The sequence below is a fragment of the Hermetia illucens genome, chromosome 1, assembly GCF_905115235.1.
Source record: "Hermetia illucens chromosome 1, iHerIll2.2.curated.20191125, whole genome shotgun sequence".
Taxonomy (NCBI): domain Eukaryota; kingdom Metazoa; phylum Arthropoda; class Insecta; order Diptera; family Stratiomyidae; genus Hermetia; species Hermetia illucens.
This window is the reverse complement of record NC_051849.1, coordinates 65659887-65679642: the sequence shown is the minus strand read 5'-3', so window position 1 is coordinate 65679642 and position 19756 is coordinate 65659887. Positions and strand designations below refer to the sequence as shown.

The following is a 19756-nucleotide window of genomic DNA, read 5'->3' as shown; positions in this document are numbered from 1 at the left end:
AGATGTTAAGTTAAGTTGCAAGCAGCATTTACAATACGTTTAGATTGGAGGCATTAATGCCTTGGCAAGTATGACTGCATACGTTAGGGTGGTGAGTATATGCTGCTCTACACAACGCCACCTTGGCCAACTGGACTGCTTACAAATGCAGTGTTCAAAAGAGCACGATTTGCAGGAGGGCCGGTTCGTCCCCTGAATGTCACGTGAAAAAAGACGAAAGAGAGGAAACTTTGAGTAGGTGGCGGTGTGGATGGACCCACATCTTGATTCCTAGCATCAAGGCAGATACCGTAAATCTATATATATCTTTAAGCTTGACAACTAATCTAACTGTCTCAACTGCAATGATATTCCGGAGGGCACCGAGTATGTCTTCCCCTATTGTCCAAGATTCGCAGAGAAAACGAAAAGTCTAGAGGAGACAGTGTGAAGGACAGTAGCACCGGAAAATCTGTTTGGTTAAATGTTTGTGTGTGAGGAGAACTGAAATGCAGTTAACGATATGTTGAGACGAATTCAATGAATGTTGTCAGAGGGAAAGGTGGCGAGAAGCGCAGGGTTACACGGAGGCTAGAACCATGTCCACCCTGTGACATAATACTTTGTAGTAGATCCGTGGGAAAGAGGACAAGAATTAGGTGGTGGCTTTAATGACTAAAAATCCCACACGCTGGAACATATATATCAGTATCTTCTGAAGATTTCCACCTCCGGAAAAAGAGGCAGACAAACAGTAAACCGATTTTAATAAGGTTTTCTTTAACAAAATAAAAAAAAAACAAATAGGATAGTCTCCTATCCTCATTGTTTGCACTGATGAAGGGAACAAGTGGTTCCCGAAATATCGGTATTTGCAAGAATAAATACCCACACCAACGAAAAAGAAACAACAAGTTTTATTATTTCAAAAATTAAGCGTTTTTGGGGTGTTATTACTACCATTCGGAACATATGTTGACTGCATGTTGAAACAAATTATTCATTTATTGAAAATGCATGAACATAAACTGTGAGTTGATGTGCAATTGAAGAAATTTCACTCGACGTTTCTTCAACGATAACCGTGTTGTGCAATGTTATCACTTAACCGGGTATTTTGCGTGCTATTCCCGCACATCGCTTGCAATCTCGGCTTTAACTCTGAATGTAAAAAGCCACTGGTCAAGGTCTTCCTCCATGGCAGTTAAAACGAAACGATAAGTCCCAGTGACGAGCATCGATGGGAAAACTGATAAATCAGGAACATTTGGTGGAAACTCAATTAACCCCTAGAAAAGTGAGATTAATGAAATTCTTGACATGGTTCAAACTCCTTTTGAATATACTTCGATAGGGCAGGGCTTCCTCAGGGTTGAATACTTTGTAATCAACTTATAAAAGGGCCTCATCATGGCGTTGATTTTCTTAGGATGTGATATTAGGTCACAAAAGTCGCTCCAGAGGTCATTAAGATACGGACGAAACCCACTATGCCATCGAAAAATTTCAATATGAACCTATAAGTTTACAATAACAATCGCACAATATAACGGAGTTCAATATACCTTCATAGTCTTGATGGGCTTCATAGCAAAAGATTTCCCTTGAATTAGTATGGATCTATTTTGGAGAGGTTTTAAAAAACATTCGGTATCCTTGAACCATTTATCGCTAAAAAAGCATTCCACATTGGTGAGTTTGATCGAATTAAGGTTCTACGAAGTTATTGGAAAGTCAGCTGCATAGTTTCCGATATACCAAAAAAGATGAGGTTACCTTTTGCTCTGCTGACAAGACAATTTGTACTAAACATCCAAAACGTATGTATGACTGCATTTTTGGAATTTACCAGGTTTTTCTTCTCTTGTATACTAGAACTTCTTGAAATTGGAAAGCTGTAAAGAATGACTAAAAATATTAACTTGGAGTTGAAAACTATAATACAGATGAATATGTCATCTAGGTTTCTAGCGAACTTCTGCGGTCCAGTTTAGATTTTTTTTAAGAAAATGAATTATGAATTTCAAATACGAAAATTTATTTACGTAGGAGTCCAAAACCTTTCTACCCTACTATCACTTCTGTATGATTTATATACAATTTTTAAGCAGCTACTTAACGCAGTTAATAAGCGTGAAAATAAAAGGCAAATAATCACAAATACCCATTACAGATACAGATTACAGGAAATAAAGATATCTTTCGAAAACTAGTAATTATATATCTTCGTGCTTCTACGTTAATTATATAATTTGTTAAAAGCATAATAAAAATACCATCATAATTGCAACACAGTTCGATGACAATAACGGACTTTACTTCCATGTATATATGTATATATTCGATCTTATTCGAACCAGAGGACACTCCTACAGCAGATATCCTTTGAAGGGGATATAAATCCTGCACAACAGTCAATGTGGAAGGCTCACGTAAAGATAACCTGGGATCCTTTCAACTTACGGTGTATTTGCTGGGGTGTCGGTTAAAGATTTGTTTAGGAAATCAGTTTTTGATAGATATAGATTTGATATAAGTATCTAGAATAGCTGTAGGTCGAATTCACAAAACAAAAATTCTAAGGGAAATGTTTCGTTTTTAGTAAGGAGCGAAGGAAGTTTGTGCTGAACGAAACGGCGTTTGAAGTGTAAAGGGTTTTGTGTAATGTATGATGCTTCGAATTGTCCATAGTTCGTAGTGTATATACATTGAGAATAAACACAACAGCAAACATAGTGGAAACGTGCTAGAAGTAAGCCAGAAGACCTGGCGTTACTTAGGGCAGCACAGTTAATGTCATTCCACTGGTCATCCTACTCAGATCCTGCCTCTGCGACAGGTGCAGTCATTCATTCGCCGTTTCCAGAGATAACCGAAAAGGGAATGCATCTAATAATATGCAATATTTTCCTCTTCTCTTCTATTTTTAACACCCTTTACCTTTTGCAATATGCGTCTCCCAATTTCCTTTTTATATAATAACAATGTTCGAATATTGTATGACCGGTCAAAAATGCACAACCACCTCGTATTTAAACTTGACCGGCTCTTATATTTCAGAATGCAGGCCTAACGGTTTGTCTGGTTGAGGCGAATGCGGACGCATTTTCTTTGTGCAGAGGAGGAGTGCAGCTGAGTCAAAAGGAAGGAAATCCTTCATATTCAAGCCGTTAGTGCGGAAACCGGGTTTTGGTCAAGTTTTGGTATTGATGCAACTGGTGTCTATCATGATGATAACGATTTACAGATGAAAAGTATCAATGTCAATTATAATGAAGTATGCGAGGATAAATATATGTGACGTACCATATTGGTTGATTTGGAATCCAGGACCATGGATTCAGCGCTTAGCGCACCATTCGGTCAAATTTCCTGATTCGATAATGTTGTATTGTATTGGAAAATGTAATGCTGGTAATTTCTGGGCCAAAGGACAGTACACAGAAGGGCTGAATTAGTTGATTCAGTATTGGAGATTGTACGAAAAGAAAATTGTGCGAAATGAAAAATAACTTTTAGTTCGCTGGGCTGCATTCCGGTTTCATTGTTACTGCCGGTGATTAGTAAACATCAGATGTGATCCGAGTGAGGCCCATTGAAGAAGATTGCATACGCTGCGGCTTGATGTGTCCCTATTGACTTTTTTTCTGATTTTTCTGATCACGGAAAGAGTTCCGCAGCACGAAATTTAACGGAAAGTAAAAATACAGATTCGCTTAGTTTTCCACACTCCAGAGTGTGCAGCGGGAAAAGTTATGCCTTCGCTTGCTTATAACCGAATTGTGTTTGCTGTTCTGCTCCGTACCCAGGACAATCCGCCCTCGTCTCCCTCTGGGACCAGGGCAGCCACAAGGAGTGCGAACTAAATACTTGCGCATTGATCACAGGAGAAATCACAGTAACGGAAGGACTCGCGAGGAACAGTTTAGTCCTGATAACCATATCCAATTGTGTTGCTATCTAGGCTGCTTCGAGTCCGCCTAAACCCGGAATCACACACTTAATCCTGGCAGTCACTGAGAATTGGTTTTTTTAACGTGTCTCGTGCTAAATTCACATTTTCAAGAAATTCCTTAAAGAAGCGCAAAAAAGAAAAAAGGAAGAAAATATTCAAGCATCCCCCGAGTGTAATCGCAGCGATTCAGATTGAAATATCCAAGTTTGACCATTAACAAGTTTAATTGAATTCTTGATTTTTTTTTCGATTATTGAACAAGTAATACCAAAACTTGGGGAACATTATGAAGTATTTTATGTTTTTCTCTATTCATCTATTAGCTTTATTTTATTTATTTTATATTTATTTTATTTGACATTGAAATTACATGACCATTTATTTATTTATTACATAGTATGAACTAATTCTCCCTTCAATTTTAGGACTCACTTCTCTTCCTTAAGCCCGTAAACCTCTTACTACAAAAGGGGCATCCTCAAATTTAATGGCCTGAGGCATGCCGCACCTCACAAAACATCTGAGGCAAGAAACATCGGTAGAGGATGTGATTCGTCGTGTATTCTCCTTTTCGATCGCAACACTCGGGTCCAAAGTTTTATTACTCCACCCGTAAGATCGTGCCGTCTTTTTAAGGTTTTGTTTGCAAAACAAAACCTTATTAAAATCGGTTCAATGTCTATCTGTCACAGGCACTTTTCTCTATACCGATTGACACGAAATTTGGTGAGAAAGTGGGACCTGTGGACCCCCAGACATGCAGTGATTGATATCCTTCTACGTTGAGATTTAAAGTTTTTTCACCAAATATAGTCATGTGGGATACCAAATAAAAGCTCTCGATTAGTACTTTTCGAAACCGGTATTAGTTTTGAGATTTGTTAAAAAGGCGGGGAGTGGGAGGGGTGGAAAGTGAAGTGAAACTACCCAACCGAAAAATCTGAAAAAAATCGTGAAGCTGCCTCTATATGGTGTCCAGGCCTCAAAATACTCTCCATATCGATATCTGTTCAAATTAAGTTAATAATAATATATTACCATATTTTTGGGAAAATTGAATAAAACCACCCTTAAATTTATTCCAGAGTTATAAAAGGCAGCAGTATAAAATATAACATGAAGCATATTATCTCCAAGTTTCATCAAAATCATAGTATTAGTAACAAAGTTACAGTAGCTCAAAGTTGTCTTTACCGTGTAAATTTATAACCCGAAGTACTAAATCTCACACTAACAGGCTACGTACAAATGGGGTAGTTCTACACTCAAATATACTCATACAAGAGGCAAACAAAACCTTTCATACCTAAAGCGCCCAGCTTCCGGTTTCCCGACTTGTTTGTATTTCATTTTCATATTTAGCTCCCGTGTAGTTCATTTCGATAGGTGTACGCAAATCCCCATGTTTGATAATTTTTCAAGATCCGATGCGGACCCACGCACCGGAAAGGACGCGTGGATTTTTGTGAAATGACACGTAAGTGATCGAAGCGCGAAGGAAGTGCGGTGCCAAATACAGACTCAGTAATACCTCTATACACATACACGTGGAAGAACAGAGGAAGGATACTTCGGAGGTACATTGGTGGAAACTCGACCAAGGAATCGTGGAGATAATTTAGGGTGAAAGGGCGGAAGCGAGTAGGCAAAAAACGCTCGCTCCTAAGGAGAAAGGGAAAGGTTCAAGAAGGACAGTTAGATACAGGCAGGAACTGCAAGCATTATTGTAGCCAATAATATTATGATTGCCCAAGTAAGTCATAGTTGCATTGTAATCAGGCGATAGACCCCAAGGGCCTCGCGCTATATCCCAGAAGGCACACCCGAATCACCCTGGAACAAGCCGTTAAATTGATAAAGTGCTGCGAGAGGAAAGTGCTACCACTTCGCCTTGGTTGCGTTACTAATTCACGCAATAATATCTGATAATCCCCTTCTTAAATTTATCCTTAGTAATAGGTTGTCCAGATGGCTCAAGTAGTTAGAGCGCTGTGCTTTCGTAGCGGAAGGGCATGATTCAAATCTCACTGGTGACAAAGTGATTTGTTATCGTGATTGGATGTCGGATACCTGTCGACTCAGCTGTGGATGAGTTCCTGAATCAGTTAGGGTAATAATCTCGGGCGATTGCAAAGCTGACCACATTGCCTCCTATTATAGCGCACCTTTACGGTCTTGAATGAAGTGCTCTAACACACTCGTTTTATGCCAACTCACAGAATCGTAAGAGGGAATAATAAGTAATCCAAGGAGAACGGGTGGGGATGCATACATAAGGGGATGAACTAGAATTGAAGACAATGGTGGTAGTAAATGTAGCGATTTCATCCAAGAATGTACCCTGGTGGAACAGACTAAGCAGACTAAATCAAGACAGAATTCTAACATCTTCATCGGAGCGGTACAATTGGATGTCTCGTTAAGGCGCAGGAATACACTTCTTTAATTAAGCAAATAAAGCGGAAGAAATTGAGGAAAGGAAATGGGAAGGGATTGAATAAACCCCAGAAGCAACCAGTACATATTAGCTTGAAACTCAAGACAGAGCAAGTTTTTCTGTTTGCTTGAAAAAGAAAATGTATGTTATTTACTGGAATACACCATTGCTCGGCGTTCAACTTCATGGCGGAGGGCAGAATCACTCAGTGTGACACCAAATGACAAATGGGTTGCTCGGAGGCTAGATCAAATTTGGTAATGTGAGTTTTTAAACTATTAATTTCCCGCAGAGTGAATGTTATCTCGCCAACAACAGTCCAAATTCTAGGCTCCATTATGCGGGTGTTAAAAGGCTGTTTTTTTTGTCGGCTAAGTCAGGAGCCGAAACCGCAGGCGTGCACGATTTGCGGACCTTAATTCGCGCCTACGTGCAACACCCGTGCATCCTTCAATCGCTCACCTCGCGAAACTATCATTAGATGTTACTTCACGGAGCCGGTTAACAATTATGCTGTCATTCCTGCATGCCGCTTGCCTTTCCCTTTGCGCTATTCGGAGCTCTTTTCCCACATTAGTTACGAATGTCACTAATTCCTGCGATTTGTCTTCCGATCTTCCGGTTTGATATCACTCCAAAGCCGCAAATCATTCTTAGGACACATAATTTGTACGAGCGCCATGATCTTCTCCAGATTTCCTTGCAGCATTAGCAGCAAATGCAGGAGCGGTATTGAGCAAGACTGAGCTAATGATTGAGGTAGCAATGCTCTACCGCGATAGTGCTGCCTGCAACAGTGCTGCCTTTTTTCCGAAGTAGTCTACATTAACTTTGAATTTGAAACTATTGTTGAGCATAGTCCGGGAGTTCCCAGCCAACTCTTCATCTTCCTGATCGCTTCATTGGCTCAATCACGTGGATATGCTTTGTAACTGCAACTATAGCAATATCGTCGGCAAAACCTTTTACTTTTACGCTTCCTGGTAAATGCAGGCGGAAGACTACATTCATACATGATGTTCCTCAAAAGTGGACATAGTACCGACCCCTGAGCGACTCCAGTAATTTGTGTCTTTGTCGCTTTATTACTTTAGCTGCCTGCCGGTAAAGTAGTCAAACACTATCTTTTTTAGGTAGCGTGGAGTATTCATTCGGATGGAAACTTTTTGACCCAGCGACTCCGGGAATTCTATCTCAAACCAAGGGTGACTCAAATTAGCACTGGTAATGCCAGCAGACGGATGCAGAATAAAGTAATAATAATAATAGCAAGCGGAGTTTTTTTCACATCTTGAAACCGATCCCAACTGAGTGTCCAGATTTTCGGTAGCGGAACCGAAAGAATATTGAGGTGCACTTTGGGGTTTACTAAAGGTACCCGCCATGCTACTACTTGGGGAAGAAGGTCCGAAGAGCCATAAGCAACTCGCAGAACTGGAGAAGTCCTGGTCTAAATCGGGTGGAGAATTTCTCGTAGAAAAGGCTTTCCTCACTGCATGAATTACCTAGCTTATCCCTAGGAAGTACACAGTGCAAGACTCTGCAGACACTAGACCCATTACTTGCTTACCAACCCTCTATAAGCTCATAATGTCCGTCAGGGTCAATCCACACTCCGTGACCAACAACATTCTGTCCGAAAAGCAGAAGGACTGCCAAGTTGGGCCAAGGGGTGCAAAGACCAGCTCATTTTCGACTCGGTAGTTGTAGGACAGGCCATTAGAGACCAAAGAAATTTCTTTAGTTGTTGTGTTTAGCCATCTGGCTAATCGATGTCCCACGTCGGTGCTGCATTGATCCGAAGGTAATAAAGTTTTTGGAAAATTTTTTTTAAGGGTGCCTAAGACAGTAGGAAGCAATTAATACACGTAAAGTTATCTCACAATATTTCTTTCTAGCAAATATCGTAAAAATGAAATTTATCTCGGCTTCAAATCACTAAAGCACTTCATATGAAGGATGTAAGATTCTTGTTAAACCACGACAACAGAACTCCAACTACTCCCGAAACTATAGGAAGACCAGCAATCTACCCATGCCCAATTAGAAAATTGTTAATAAATACAAATTGTATCTGTTGAAATGAAAATGGATTCTTGGGTTTAGGGGAAAGCGACCAAATGTTCGGTGAAATAAGTAAAATTCACTTTTGTGAATGTCAAGATGGGAATTATAAAATTGGGAGGAATTACTCTAGCTAACGCTTCTTAAAATGAGAGAAAATATTATATGCACTTTCTTGTCAGATTGTCCTTGGAAAGCACGAATAAAATACCGCCCATTTCGCAAAGCTGCTACACTACACTTCTATGGGAAGCTGAATAATGATTGACGCGCCATTCTCCACATAGAAGGTTATGGTAGTCATACACATATATGTAGGTGTATAACTTCACCAATCCAATAGGAAAAATAACGATAAGACTGCACGACTACTGCTATTTCCAAATTTCCCCTCAACTTGTCCATAACCAACAGAAATATCCATTTCACTAGTGCCACTATGGCCTTCCACCCTTTTATTCAAAATGTATGACGGTAAAATACAATAAATTTATGTGCCAATAAAGCATTTGAAAACTACCACCAAATACAATCAACAGAACTTGTATTATGCGCTGCCATTATTGGATCAATTATTTGCCGTGTCATTCCTTCAGAGCACTGGTCACTTCCGCCTTTATTTTGATTTGAAAAAGAAATTCGTCGAGGTCTCTCTCCTTGGCAGTTATAATCAAACGATAAATTCCAGTGACGAGCATCGACGGAATGACTGATAAATCAGGAACAGTTGGTGGAATTTCTATTGATCCCTAAAAAATGGAATAAATAGGTACAATGTCTAGTAATGTCGAAATATCTTTTGAATGTTTTACTTCAATGGGGCACGGACCCTTCAGGGTTGTATATGTTGTTATCAACTTATAAAAGGGCTTCATCAGGGTATTCATCTTTTTAGGATTTGATATTATATCGCAAAAATCGCTCCAGAAATCAACAATAAATGGGCGAAATCCATTATGCCATCGTTGGGTTTCAAAATGAACCTAGAAGTTCACAGTTATAGATGCAGAATAAAGTAGAGTTCGGTATACCTTTATGGTTTTCATGGGCTTGGTAGCGAAAGCACTTCCTTGAATTTGAATGGATCTGTTTTTAAGAGGCTTTAAAGAACACTTGACGTCCCTCAACCATTCATCGTTGCCAAGGCATTCCACATTGGTGATTTTGATCATATTCAGACTCTACACATATATTACAGAAATTATTCTATTTTTAACATGTATGCCAGGAAAAAGGAGTTACCTTTTCTTTTCCCGATAAAACAATGTGTACCAAACAGCAAAAAAGTATGTATGACCGCATATTTGAATTTTATAAGTTTTTCCTCGTCTGGCAGAACATCTTCAAATTGAAAAGTAAAAAGGACTCACCACCACTAGAACTTGCCCTAAAATTGAGTGAGTAGTTAACTTCCTAGCGTGCTACTCCGATTCAAATTAAAAAAATCGAAATGTAACATGTTTTTTAAAGTCTAAATATCTACCTATGTAGGAGTTCCAAAACCTTTCTGTTCGACTAATACATTCCTGCCATTTATATAGAATTTTCAAAGAGCTACTTAGCGCAGTTAATAAGCGTGAAAATGAAAGGCAAATTTTAACAAATCCCCGTTTTCTAATCAAATGCTGACGCGGAGAATAAAGACATGTTTTAAAAAAATGCAATTACATTTTGTGGTCTGAGTTACTGATTTAATCAGATAAAAATGTTTTTAGAACGGGATCATAATTCCAGCACTATTACGAACACTGTTCCTAAACACACACACTGTACTATAAAATTACTAATGGTGCAACAACCGGTATTCACGAGCGGGGTCGGCTTGTCGTGATCGGTTTCGCCATTTGGTTCCATCGAATACCTAATCTGAGTGCAATCTCGAGGCTTTTAAATCCCCATCCAGCATATCAAGCGACCGTTCTTTCGGCCGGCCTTTTGGTCGTTTACCATCGACTTCGATGATCAGACCGATCTTGAGAAGTGAATTCTCGTTAGCGCGAATTACGTGATCATACCATTGCAGACGCCTCCCTCGCAATTTTTACACGATCGGCGCAACCCCTTATCGATCACGGATATCCTCATTTCACATGTGATTAAAACGTGTCACGCCACTAGTTCAACGCAACTCCTTCGGCGCCATTACCGCAAGACGCCGTTCATTGTCTTTTATATTTGGCCAACACTCTGAACCATAGTTTTAATCAGATTCGATGTGAGACCGTGTTGCATGAGACGATCATTCCATTTCTGCACCACTCGCTGGAGATCATTTTTACTATTAGACGCTAGAAAAACACCATCTGCATAAAGCAGTGAATAGAGCGCTGGACGTTGGCTATCCCATGTGACGGTGTTCATAAGAAAAACAAAGAGGAGTGGTGGGATAGCACTTCCTTGATGAACACCAACAGAGACACGAAGCGGTTTTGAAACACCCGTCACACTTTGAACTTTACTTTTCGGATCGTGGTAGAGCAATTTAACCCTGCGTACGAGTTCTCCTGGCACTAAGTGTTGTCGTAGAGCATACCAGATGAGTTCGTGTGGTACACGGTGAAACGCTTTCTCTAGATCCAGAAATGCAATGTAAAGAGGGCGATGCTTCTCACGATGTTTTGCCATGAGTAACAGCGCAGCGTGTATTGCGTCAGTAAGTTCGCAGTTCTTGACAAATCCAGCTTAATTCATGGTTATTTCAACGATTTCACGAATACGGTTGTCAAGAATGCGTTCAAAAATCTTCATGGTATAGGAAAGTAACCGGATCGGACGGTAATTTGAACATTCCGCTGGACTACCATTGTTTTCCCATATTGAAACTGTGATACTTTCCTGCCGGTCAGATGGTATTCTACCTTCCTGAATAGCCCGATTAAAGAATTTGTTGAGCCACAGCGTTGGGTCGCAGCACTTCGTTTTCCAGAACTCATATGTGATGTCGTCAGGTCCTGTTGTTTTCCCCGATTTCATCCGTTTTATTGCCTCATCGACTTTTATGCTGATTGATGGAGCAGCTCCAAATGTCGGGAACGATTATGGAAATTGAGGATGAACAAATTCTTCCGTTGAAATATGCTCCCCATCTATCCGCCGCGGCTCGATGGTTGGTAAGCAAAGTGCCATTCCTTTCTCTAACGCAGCAAAAGTTTTCGATATCCTGCGTGCGTTCGCGTCGGCTTTGGCAAATCTCTCTCGCCATCCCGAGTGTCCAGTTTATGGTAAAGATTTTTGTAATGGACCACTCGGACAGCGTGACAGCGATCGTTTTCTTTGCTTCCCGGTTGGCATTCTTATAAATTTGCCATTTATATTCGAGAAACTTATGGTAGAGGCGTTTCTTTTCACGGACCTTCATTTCAACATCATCATTCGAAAGCCACCGAGATACCGTTTACCTGGCTTGTTGATCGATTATATACAAACATCATTTAGAAGCCCTCTACTTGATTCCCTGAGTTTTTCTAGTTTTCGGATCATCAAGAAACCGTTTACAATGTTTGGCTCGGGTAGTAAAACATGTTTCTTTGAAGCACTCTACAAGTTTGGAATTCAGAGTTCAAAATTGATCTTCAATCGCCAATGGAGTTCTTAGTCTCCTGGGGACCTGCACCTTGTTGCCAAGAATTTAATTTAATCTTGACCAATCCGTTTTCCTAGTATTCCGTTTTTATGTTACAGTTTGTTCGCCTGCATGGTCAGATTGATTTCTAACTAACGGCGGTCGGGCAGTGAGACTCTGTCTGGCACCCGGCAGTCTAATCAGCTCTGACAGCTTAGGGGTAAGTTAGCAAAGGAAAAGTTGAAATGTGGAAATAGAGTGCAAGCTTTGCGAAGGGCATCAAATGTAAGACTTGGATGGAGTTCAGGTAGAACAAAGGATGTGGATCAAGAGAGCATGGAAAGAGTGGGACAGGATTTAAGGCGGGTAGCACATTGAGTGGCATTTTCTAGCATTTAATTCTAATTTATTATCAATTCAGGGGAAGGAAAGAATGAAAATAGAGCTGGGTCCGAACGGATTCTTGTGGTGTACCCGAGAAAATAGAAAAGGAACGAGACATGCAGCCATAAATAGAAACCTTTCAGAATCGGTTTGAAAGATACAAAATATTATTTGAGGCGATTAGAATAGAATTACCCTGTGATCAGCAGCGTCAAAGGGCTGGAAACAATACGTGTCGTTAATATATCTTTATAACAAAAAGAAAGGAGTGAAATGGGACGGTGATGAGGAGTATGATCGCCAATTTGCACTGGCAAAGAAAACGAAACCTTCCAAAAAAAGGAAGGGGAGGGGGAGATATTGACTGATTTTTAACAACTCGAAACCGGATCCAACTCAACTCCGAAAGCTGTAATTGGTGGTTTTGCAAAAAATGAGGGATAGGCTGCGCACAGTTTTGGGAGAGAAAAAGTAATTACAGGGTAAGCCATGTGAGGAAGACCAATATAAGTTTTGATGTTCTTTGCCCAAAGCCTTCCTTCGCGATTCCTGCGGGGGCCAGGAATTTGATTGTTGGTTTTGAAGTCATGATATGCTTAACCATTCTGATACAAGCAGTGGTTTCCTTACACTGATAAGCACCGCATCTTTCAGCCACTTCTTTATAGCAGTGATTGCTTCGGATGAATATAATTCCACATCTGGTGGATGCTTTGCAGCGGCAATCATCGCTATGTCATGGGCGTGACCTATCATTGTGGCCTCGCTAGCAACTTGGATGTTAAGGACATCATTATGTTCTAAAATAGCGGCTCCAGAAAAGAATGCCGGCGAAGACAATGTATTATCTGATACGTAACAGAGCTTTCTACTTGTTTTCAGCTAAACCAGTGATCACTTTGATTTGGTCACCAGATGATTTAGCTGCACAGAAGACAAATTGTCGGTCTGATAAGCCTCCCAGACTGTTGATAGCTGAGTGCAATCTGTTTTAGATTATTCGCTCCAACATTCCCCTCATATTGGCCAATCGACATCTAGGTTTCCTACAGCCCACCAAGAAGCTTACCGCATTAAGGTAACAGCATTAGCCTTTCCATGTCTCGGGAAAGATCTCATGAGCCAAAAATGCTTCAAGCAACCCTACAAATAGGTCTGGCCACAACTTAACCGCCAGGTTGAAGGCTTTGTTTGGTATGCTGTTGAGGCCCAAGTGCTTTGTTGACTCCCAAACTACCGTAAATCTCCAAATTCTTCGTCAATACTAGGCGAATTACAGCCACATCTGAAGGATTCTGCAGACTGTGATCACTCGTATTCTCCTGAGGAAGCAAACCCTGAACGAATTTCAAAAGGAAATCAGGACATGTAATTTGTGACCTTTGAATCTCCCCATCACAACCCTGTAGGCCCTTCTCCATCCGTCTATATCGGCCTTCGCTCAGAGTTGTTTGCTGTAGCTTTAGATTTCTTTGAGCTGCTTCACTGGTCACTCCTACCGATTGCTCTCTGGGCCGCCTTCTTGTATTCGTCAGTGAATTTCTCCATTCTATGTACCATGTATTTAAGTCACCGACGATGATTTTTGTGCTCCGCCCTTTTGCGTCCAAGATCGTCTGTTTGTCCATTCTTTTGTCTGTCTGTGACACGTATTTTTCTCAAAAACTTTTTTTCTGATTGACACCACCCATTTGGAGGGAAAGCATGTAGGGGCATGTAATACATGCAAAAGAGGGGTGTAAGTTAAGGGGTATAGTCATGTGGGGTACCAAATGAAAAATCTCGATTAGCACCGTTCAAAGCTGAGTTACTTCTGACATTTAGTGCACAAGGAGAGAGGGCGGAAAACACATAAATCTTGCCGCCTTTCTAAACATCTATGTATTTTGTAGGACGGTGTTCGGATTTCCATTTCGATCACTGCACATATATTTCTTCCGTTCTCTTCAGTGTAGAAGCGAGCCCGACATAGTGACGGTATAAAAATTGATAATGGGACTGTTAAAAACCATGATTCTCGGAATGGATCCGCTTTTTTTGTCAATTTCGTAAAATTTATCCAGTTTTTCATTACTTTGTTCTTTCAAAAATAAAAATATAGGCTTCATTGTTAAATTTTCAAAGTGCTGTCACTACCTTATATGCATATATTAGTTCCACACCGGTATAATCTACCCGCCTATACAGCCTGCATGAACATACAATGTAGTGAGTCATGCTAGTTGTACACTTGATAGGTTAGAGGGTGGATAGGGGAGTGAAACAAAAAAACCAGTGTCATGAACTGACATTACAAGAGCGTAAACTTTCTCGTATTACTCGCGCAGGGCGCTGGTCACTTCTGCCTTAACTCTGAAAGTATAAATCCACTGGTCGAGGTCTTTTTCCACAAAAGTTAAAACGCAACGGTAAGTTCCAGTGACGAGTAGCGACGGGATAACTGGTAATTCGGGAACAGCTGGCGAAATCTCAATTAATCCCTGTAAAAATGGAATTAATACAATATTTAACAATAGTCTGAATTTTCCAATTTAGTTTACTTCAATTGGGCACGGACCCCTCAGGTTTGAATACGTCGTTATCAGATTATAGAAGGGTTTCATCAGAGCATTCATCTTTTCGGGCTTTGATATTATATCGCAAAAATCGCTCCAAAAATTAACGAGATATGGTCGAAATCCACTGTACCATCGATGAATTTCAATATGAACCTAAAAGTTGATGACTACAGATACTGGATAGTATGGAAGTCAGTATACCTTCAGAGTCTTGACAGGCTTTTTAGCAAAAGTTCTCCCTTGAATTAGAATGGATCTGTTTTTCAGAGGCTTCAAAATACATTTAGTGTCGTTGAACCATTCATCGTTAGGAATGCATTCCACATTGGTGATTTTGATTGAATTGAGATTCTACAAATTTAAAATTTATTTAGTTCCAGTACACCACGAAATACGGGATTACTTTGCGTTCTGCCGACAAAACAATTTGTATTAAACATCCAAGAATTATCCACGATCGCATTCCTGAAATTCACTATTCACTACTTCAACAATTTCAAGGATAAAAATTTTGTTGAACTAAAAACGTATCTTAATAAAAAGATTTTTGCCGAACCGTTTCAAATCTTTCTGTTCTCTCACTGATTTCATTGGATTTATATACAATTTCTAAGCAGCTACTTAGGGCAGTCAATTACCGTGAAAATAAATGCCAATATTACCGATCCACATTACAGGAGCTAATGGTATGTTTTCTAAAAATGCAATGCGTCTCTAAATGGTTTAATTAGTTCAAAATGCTTTAAAAATATAATCATAATTACAACTCCATTACGGTGAAAATACTGGATTACATATTATTAGCATGTAGACATACATTTACATAGTCTACGAAAAAATTAGTCATGGATGGATTGAAAATCGATGAAATCTTGTGGTAGCACATTGCGCTCTGAAATGTTTCCAAGCAAGTATTCGCAAAAACCCATGAGTTCGAAGGAGAATATTGGATTTTCCAAAAGGATTTTCCAAGAATAATATCAACGTCTTGAAATAGCCAGGCCTTGCACAGATCTCAAGATATAAAACCGGCCGGTCTAATGATAGGGAGACTGAAAGCAATATACATATACAATAATGATCAAGACCTTCTCGCTGCCGTAAAATTGGAGCGGATTCAAATTCCATAGTTAGATTTATGACAGTCCGAACTGATACTTAATTTGAAACTCTGTAACGAATTAGGCAAAGATCTGGTGGATACCGGTGTCTCGAGGTCAAACAGTGCACTGCGGTGTCAACTGATGCGGAATATACCCTTTCTCTCTTTGAGAGTGATCTGCCCCTCTTCGATGGTGATATGTGGATCTCCAGCATCCAAGCCTCTCGTCCCCCAAGATCGTTAGTGAGTAATGATAACTATGTTACACCCTAAATAAAGTCACCCTACTATTAACAAAACGTTACGGATCTAAACTGGGGAGTCGAAAAACACCTCCCGATACTCATTAGATAGTTTGCAGTCCGGAGTAACTGACTGCATTTGAACGCAGCTTCAATGACATCTGGTTGCCTCAGCGGGTAAGTTTGGACTTACCGTGCTAAGTGCACGGCGGACCTCCTAACCCCCATGCTGTTGGGAACCAAATCAATTCACGAATAAAAATAAAAACAATACAGAATAAATAAAGCTGTTGCTTCGGGTATAAAGGTTTTGTGTTCATCTTATGTGAGAAACTTTCTGCACACATTCATACGAACATATATAGTACATAATGTACGGCCCCCGCAGGTTTAATGTACGCTCCCCATTCATGTTACCTCACTTTGTGTGGTTTTGACGAATTGAAATGTTATGATGACATCATAAACATTTTCGAATGCAAAAAATTCAGATGAAATGTAAAAGTTTCACCTTCCATAACTTTGTTAATAATAGTACGATTTTCTTTAAACTTTTCAAAGTTATACTTTATGTTACCGCTTATGCTTATGGCATTGTGAACTTAAGGAGGGTTTCCGACCAAAATATAATTAAAATATGGTATAGTATATTAGCATATTAACTTTATTTGTGCAGATATCGGATGGCGATGTATTTTGAGATTTTGATTTCCTTTATATAAATTGCGAAGCTTGTGTTCACTGGGATACTTTCTCAACCAGGTCACGTACTGGTGGACTGCACAACGGAGGAAATTGCCAGACTTAAATCTTCTAGAGCTTAGAGTGGACAGCGACGTACAGCGAAGCGCTATGTCGGAAGAGGAGAGTGATCCGACAGTGGTGAAAAGCTCCAAACAATAAAGGAGCCGATAGCCAACACTAAAATACCTCAGGGAAATTTCCAATGATAACATTGGAATTGTGTTGGCTCAGGAGCCCTGGGCGTATTGGGGGCAGATTTGCGGTCTGCAAGGAGGAAAACATGTAGCTAATTTGGGACTCCTCTTGCAAAAAAAGCAAGAGCTTGCATCATTTTTAATTAAAATTTAAAATATATATGTCTTCTTCTTCTTCTTCTTCAGAGTTCTTGACTGGAGCTTTTGTCGCTATCCAAGTCTCACTTGAAGCCGAGGGGAACTAGGCTCGTGAAGTTCTGTGCGAGGAAAGCGCTAATGCGTTCCTCAGCTGCGATGCCAACGCCCATTGCAAAGTTTGGGGAGGCAACGACACCTCCCGAATTTATGCTTAGCAATAAGGTAGAGATATATAACATAGAGCACACTCCAACATTCGTGACCAGCACTAACACCTGAGCAACAACATAGCTAACCTACAAAGGGGCAGTGATATTTCCAGGAACTGGAACTGGAAACAATGGTAGACGACATCAACAAAGTCGTCATTGACGCATTTAAAGCCAGCTGTCCAGCTAAGATTGCTAACTCATCAAGGGATGTGCCCTAGAGGAACAGGAACCTATACAGAATGAGAACAGAAGTCCGAAAACTTTTCAACCGGGTAAAACAAACCAGGGACTGGCCGAGGTACAAAAATGCGCTGGGAAGGAAAACGAAATAGCTTCAGGGAATTCTGTGAAGGGATCGAGCAAATCACAGAAGCAACCAAGCTATACAAAGCTATAGCAAAAGACAGCAAAATATCTTCTGTCTATCTGATAATGGGACATTTACTGAGAATAAGGAGGACAGATATTTCTTGCGATCCTACCTCACGCCGGAAGGCGACAACATTCTGCCTGATACCCCAAGAATGGACCGGCAACTGGAAAATAGCAAAGGATCTTTATATTAAGTGTTGTAACTAGTTTCAATGCCTCGATCGAATATTGCCATCGATTTTCCAAATTATCATAATCTCGGCTGAAACTGGCCAACTACTACCACTAAATTTGACACAAACTCAGCCTATGAGCCCACAAACTGCAAGGATGCATTGTACTCAGCCCAGCCGTCCATCAAAATATCTTGAATTCGTTTAAGTACCATAGGCTGTGGCGCTACCCTCTACAATTGGAGTATACCAGTCCCGAAGATCCGACGTTTGAGACACTCATAGGCGGAGCACTCAAACAGAAAACGCCCAGTGGATGCAGCTTCCTCCTTGCAGGGTAGACACCTATCTTGGCATGCTCCTATTATGAACATATGTATACAAACTTAGTGAATTAAGTCGAGTCAGAATCTTGTAGTGACCGCGGCTGCGCGACAGGAGCGGAATCTCATTCGGCTCTTTCTTAATTAATTTGCTTAAACAATGCATTTAATAGCGTGAAATTGCCTTAATGTTCCCCGCAGATTGCACATTATTGAATGCATTCGAGCGAATTGATCTTGACAAGAGGCGAATGATTTGCCGCATCCGCAGGCGCATGCGCATGTTGCCGCAACATTGCCTAGCGAGTGAGAAAGGCTATGTGGCGGGAATAGAAGCGGTGCACGAACAAAGAACGAGGAGAGTGTTGCTTAGTGAGGGAAACGGTGCACGGCAAATTAACCGGGAGTTGGTTTTTTTTTGCGTTGGGAAGGAAGGAAGTCCTGGAGCGGAGGAGAAGGGAAGAGAAAAACAAAAGGAAAGGAGAAGAAAGAGTTTCTTTTGATTTGGGGAGTTGGATTTTTGGCGGAGGGATGAGTGGAGCTGGACGGAAAAATAAAGGAAGAGGGGTGAAAAGTCTTCGAGAAGAAGGAAAAACGTCACCAATCCGAAGGTGAAGGAATGGCAATTGATTCGCCATAAAGATGCGAATGCAACTGGATAACTTTTCCCTCTGCAACAAAAATTAAAGAAGTTACAAGACATAACGGACTTAAGGAAGAAATCGGTGAAGCGTTTCGCTAATAGTGTGATCAGACGAACAATATAAATGTATTTATCTAAGAAATCTTTGAAAAAGTTGTACATATAATCGGATCTAAAAAGTGGGGCAGAAAAAGCTTTAACTAATGCCAATTTTAGCCAAAAGGAACTATTTAAAACATTTTTTTTTGCATTTGAAAAGGGAAAGAACCTAAATTGGCATTTGTTTTTGAATTTACCTTGTAGTGGCGGAGGAGAGCAAATGAAAGCGTTAGAGTGATTTTAAACTAACATATTATCATTGAATTCTTGATATAATTTGTTTTTTTCAGAACTTGTTACACCAGCCGCCAACCGAGCTCGGAGTGACGACTTGGGTGAGTCCTTGTTTTTATTTTCTTTTTATTTCCTTTTTCCGAGTTATCACAATCTCGGCAGATGCCGGATTTTACCTAATACTAGCACTAAGTGCCAAGCATTTAGGCTCGGACGATCCTACCTACTTAAAAACTAAAGGGGCGCTGGTGGTGGTGGCCGGTGGTAGGTCAGTGGGAGAATCCGTCGAGTACTCCCCGCAACATCGAGCACGTATGCAGAATGGTGTACTTCTGCATGGT

At 40.4% G+C, this 19756-nt stretch overlaps 3 protein-coding genes across 3 annotated transcripts; all 3 read right to left on the bottom strand.

Annotated features, from left to right (window-relative positions):
• Window positions 1–1083: 1083 nt before the first annotated feature.
• LOC119647295 lies at window positions 1084–2019 on the bottom strand. The gene is made up of 4 exons (XM_038048199.1): window positions 1756–2019; window positions 1545–1694; window positions 1326–1496; window positions 1084–1268 (listed from the first exon to the last, which is right to left on the bottom strand). Exons 1-4 carry the CDS (start codon window positions 1813–1815, stop codon window positions 1104–1106), a joined length of 546 nt encoding a protein of 181 aa, XP_037904127.1. The 5' UTR covers window positions 1816–2019; the 3' UTR covers window positions 1084–1103.
• Window positions 2020–9019: 7000 nt separating this feature from the next.
• Window positions 9020–9607, bottom strand: LOC119651453. The gene is made up of 3 exons (XM_038055097.1): window positions 9467–9607; window positions 9248–9418; window positions 9020–9184 (listed from the first exon to the last, which is right to left on the bottom strand). The coding sequence occupies exons 1-3, from the start codon at window positions 9605–9607 to the stop codon at window positions 9020–9022; spliced, it is 477 nt and encodes a 158-aa protein (XP_037911025.1).
• Window positions 9608–14696: 5089 nt separating this feature from the next.
• Window positions 14697–15481, bottom strand: LOC119651368. Its single transcript, XM_038054980.1, has 4 exons — window positions 15343–15481; window positions 15141–15290; window positions 14922–15092; window positions 14697–14861 (listed from the first exon to the last, which is right to left on the bottom strand). Exons 1-4 carry the CDS (start codon window positions 15400–15402, stop codon window positions 14697–14699), a joined length of 546 nt encoding a protein of 181 aa, XP_037910908.1. The 5' UTR covers window positions 15403–15481.
• Window positions 15482–19756: the final 4275 nt, after the last annotated feature.

Coding starts and splice junctions, on each gene's coding strand:
- LOC119651453 (XM_038055097.1), bottom strand. CDS start 9,607: ATGATCAAAATCACCAATGTGGAATGCCTTGGCAACGATGAATGGTTG. Junction 9,419..9,466: donor AGCCCATGAAAACCATAAAG/GTATACCGAACT, acceptor GTGAACTTCTAG/GTTCATTTTGAAACCCAACG. Junction 9,185..9,247: donor AGGGTCCGTGCCCCATTGAA/GTAAAACATTCA, acceptor TCCATTTTTTAG/GGATCAATAGAAATTCCACC.
- LOC119647295 (XM_038048199.1), bottom strand. CDS start 1,815: ATGCAGTCATACATACGTTTTGGATGTTTAGTACAAATTGTCTTGTCA. Junction 1,695..1,755: donor TCTTGTCAGCAGAGCAAAAG/GTAACCTCATCT, acceptor ATAACTTCGTAG/AACCTTAATTCGATCAAACT. Junction 1,497..1,544: donor AGCCCATCAAGACTATGAAG/GTATATTGAACT, acceptor GTAAACTTATAG/GTTCATATTGAAATTTTTCG.
- LOC119651368 (XM_038054980.1), bottom strand. CDS start 15,402: ATGCGATCGTGGATAATTCTTGGATGTTTAATACAAATTGTTTTGTCG. Junction 15,291..15,342: donor TTTTGTCGGCAGAACGCAAA/GTAATCCCGTAT, acceptor TTAAATTTGTAG/AATCTCAATTCAATCAAAAT. Junction 15,093..15,140: donor AGCCTGTCAAGACTCTGAAG/GTATACTGACTT, acceptor ATCAACTTTTAG/GTTCATATTGAAATTCATCG.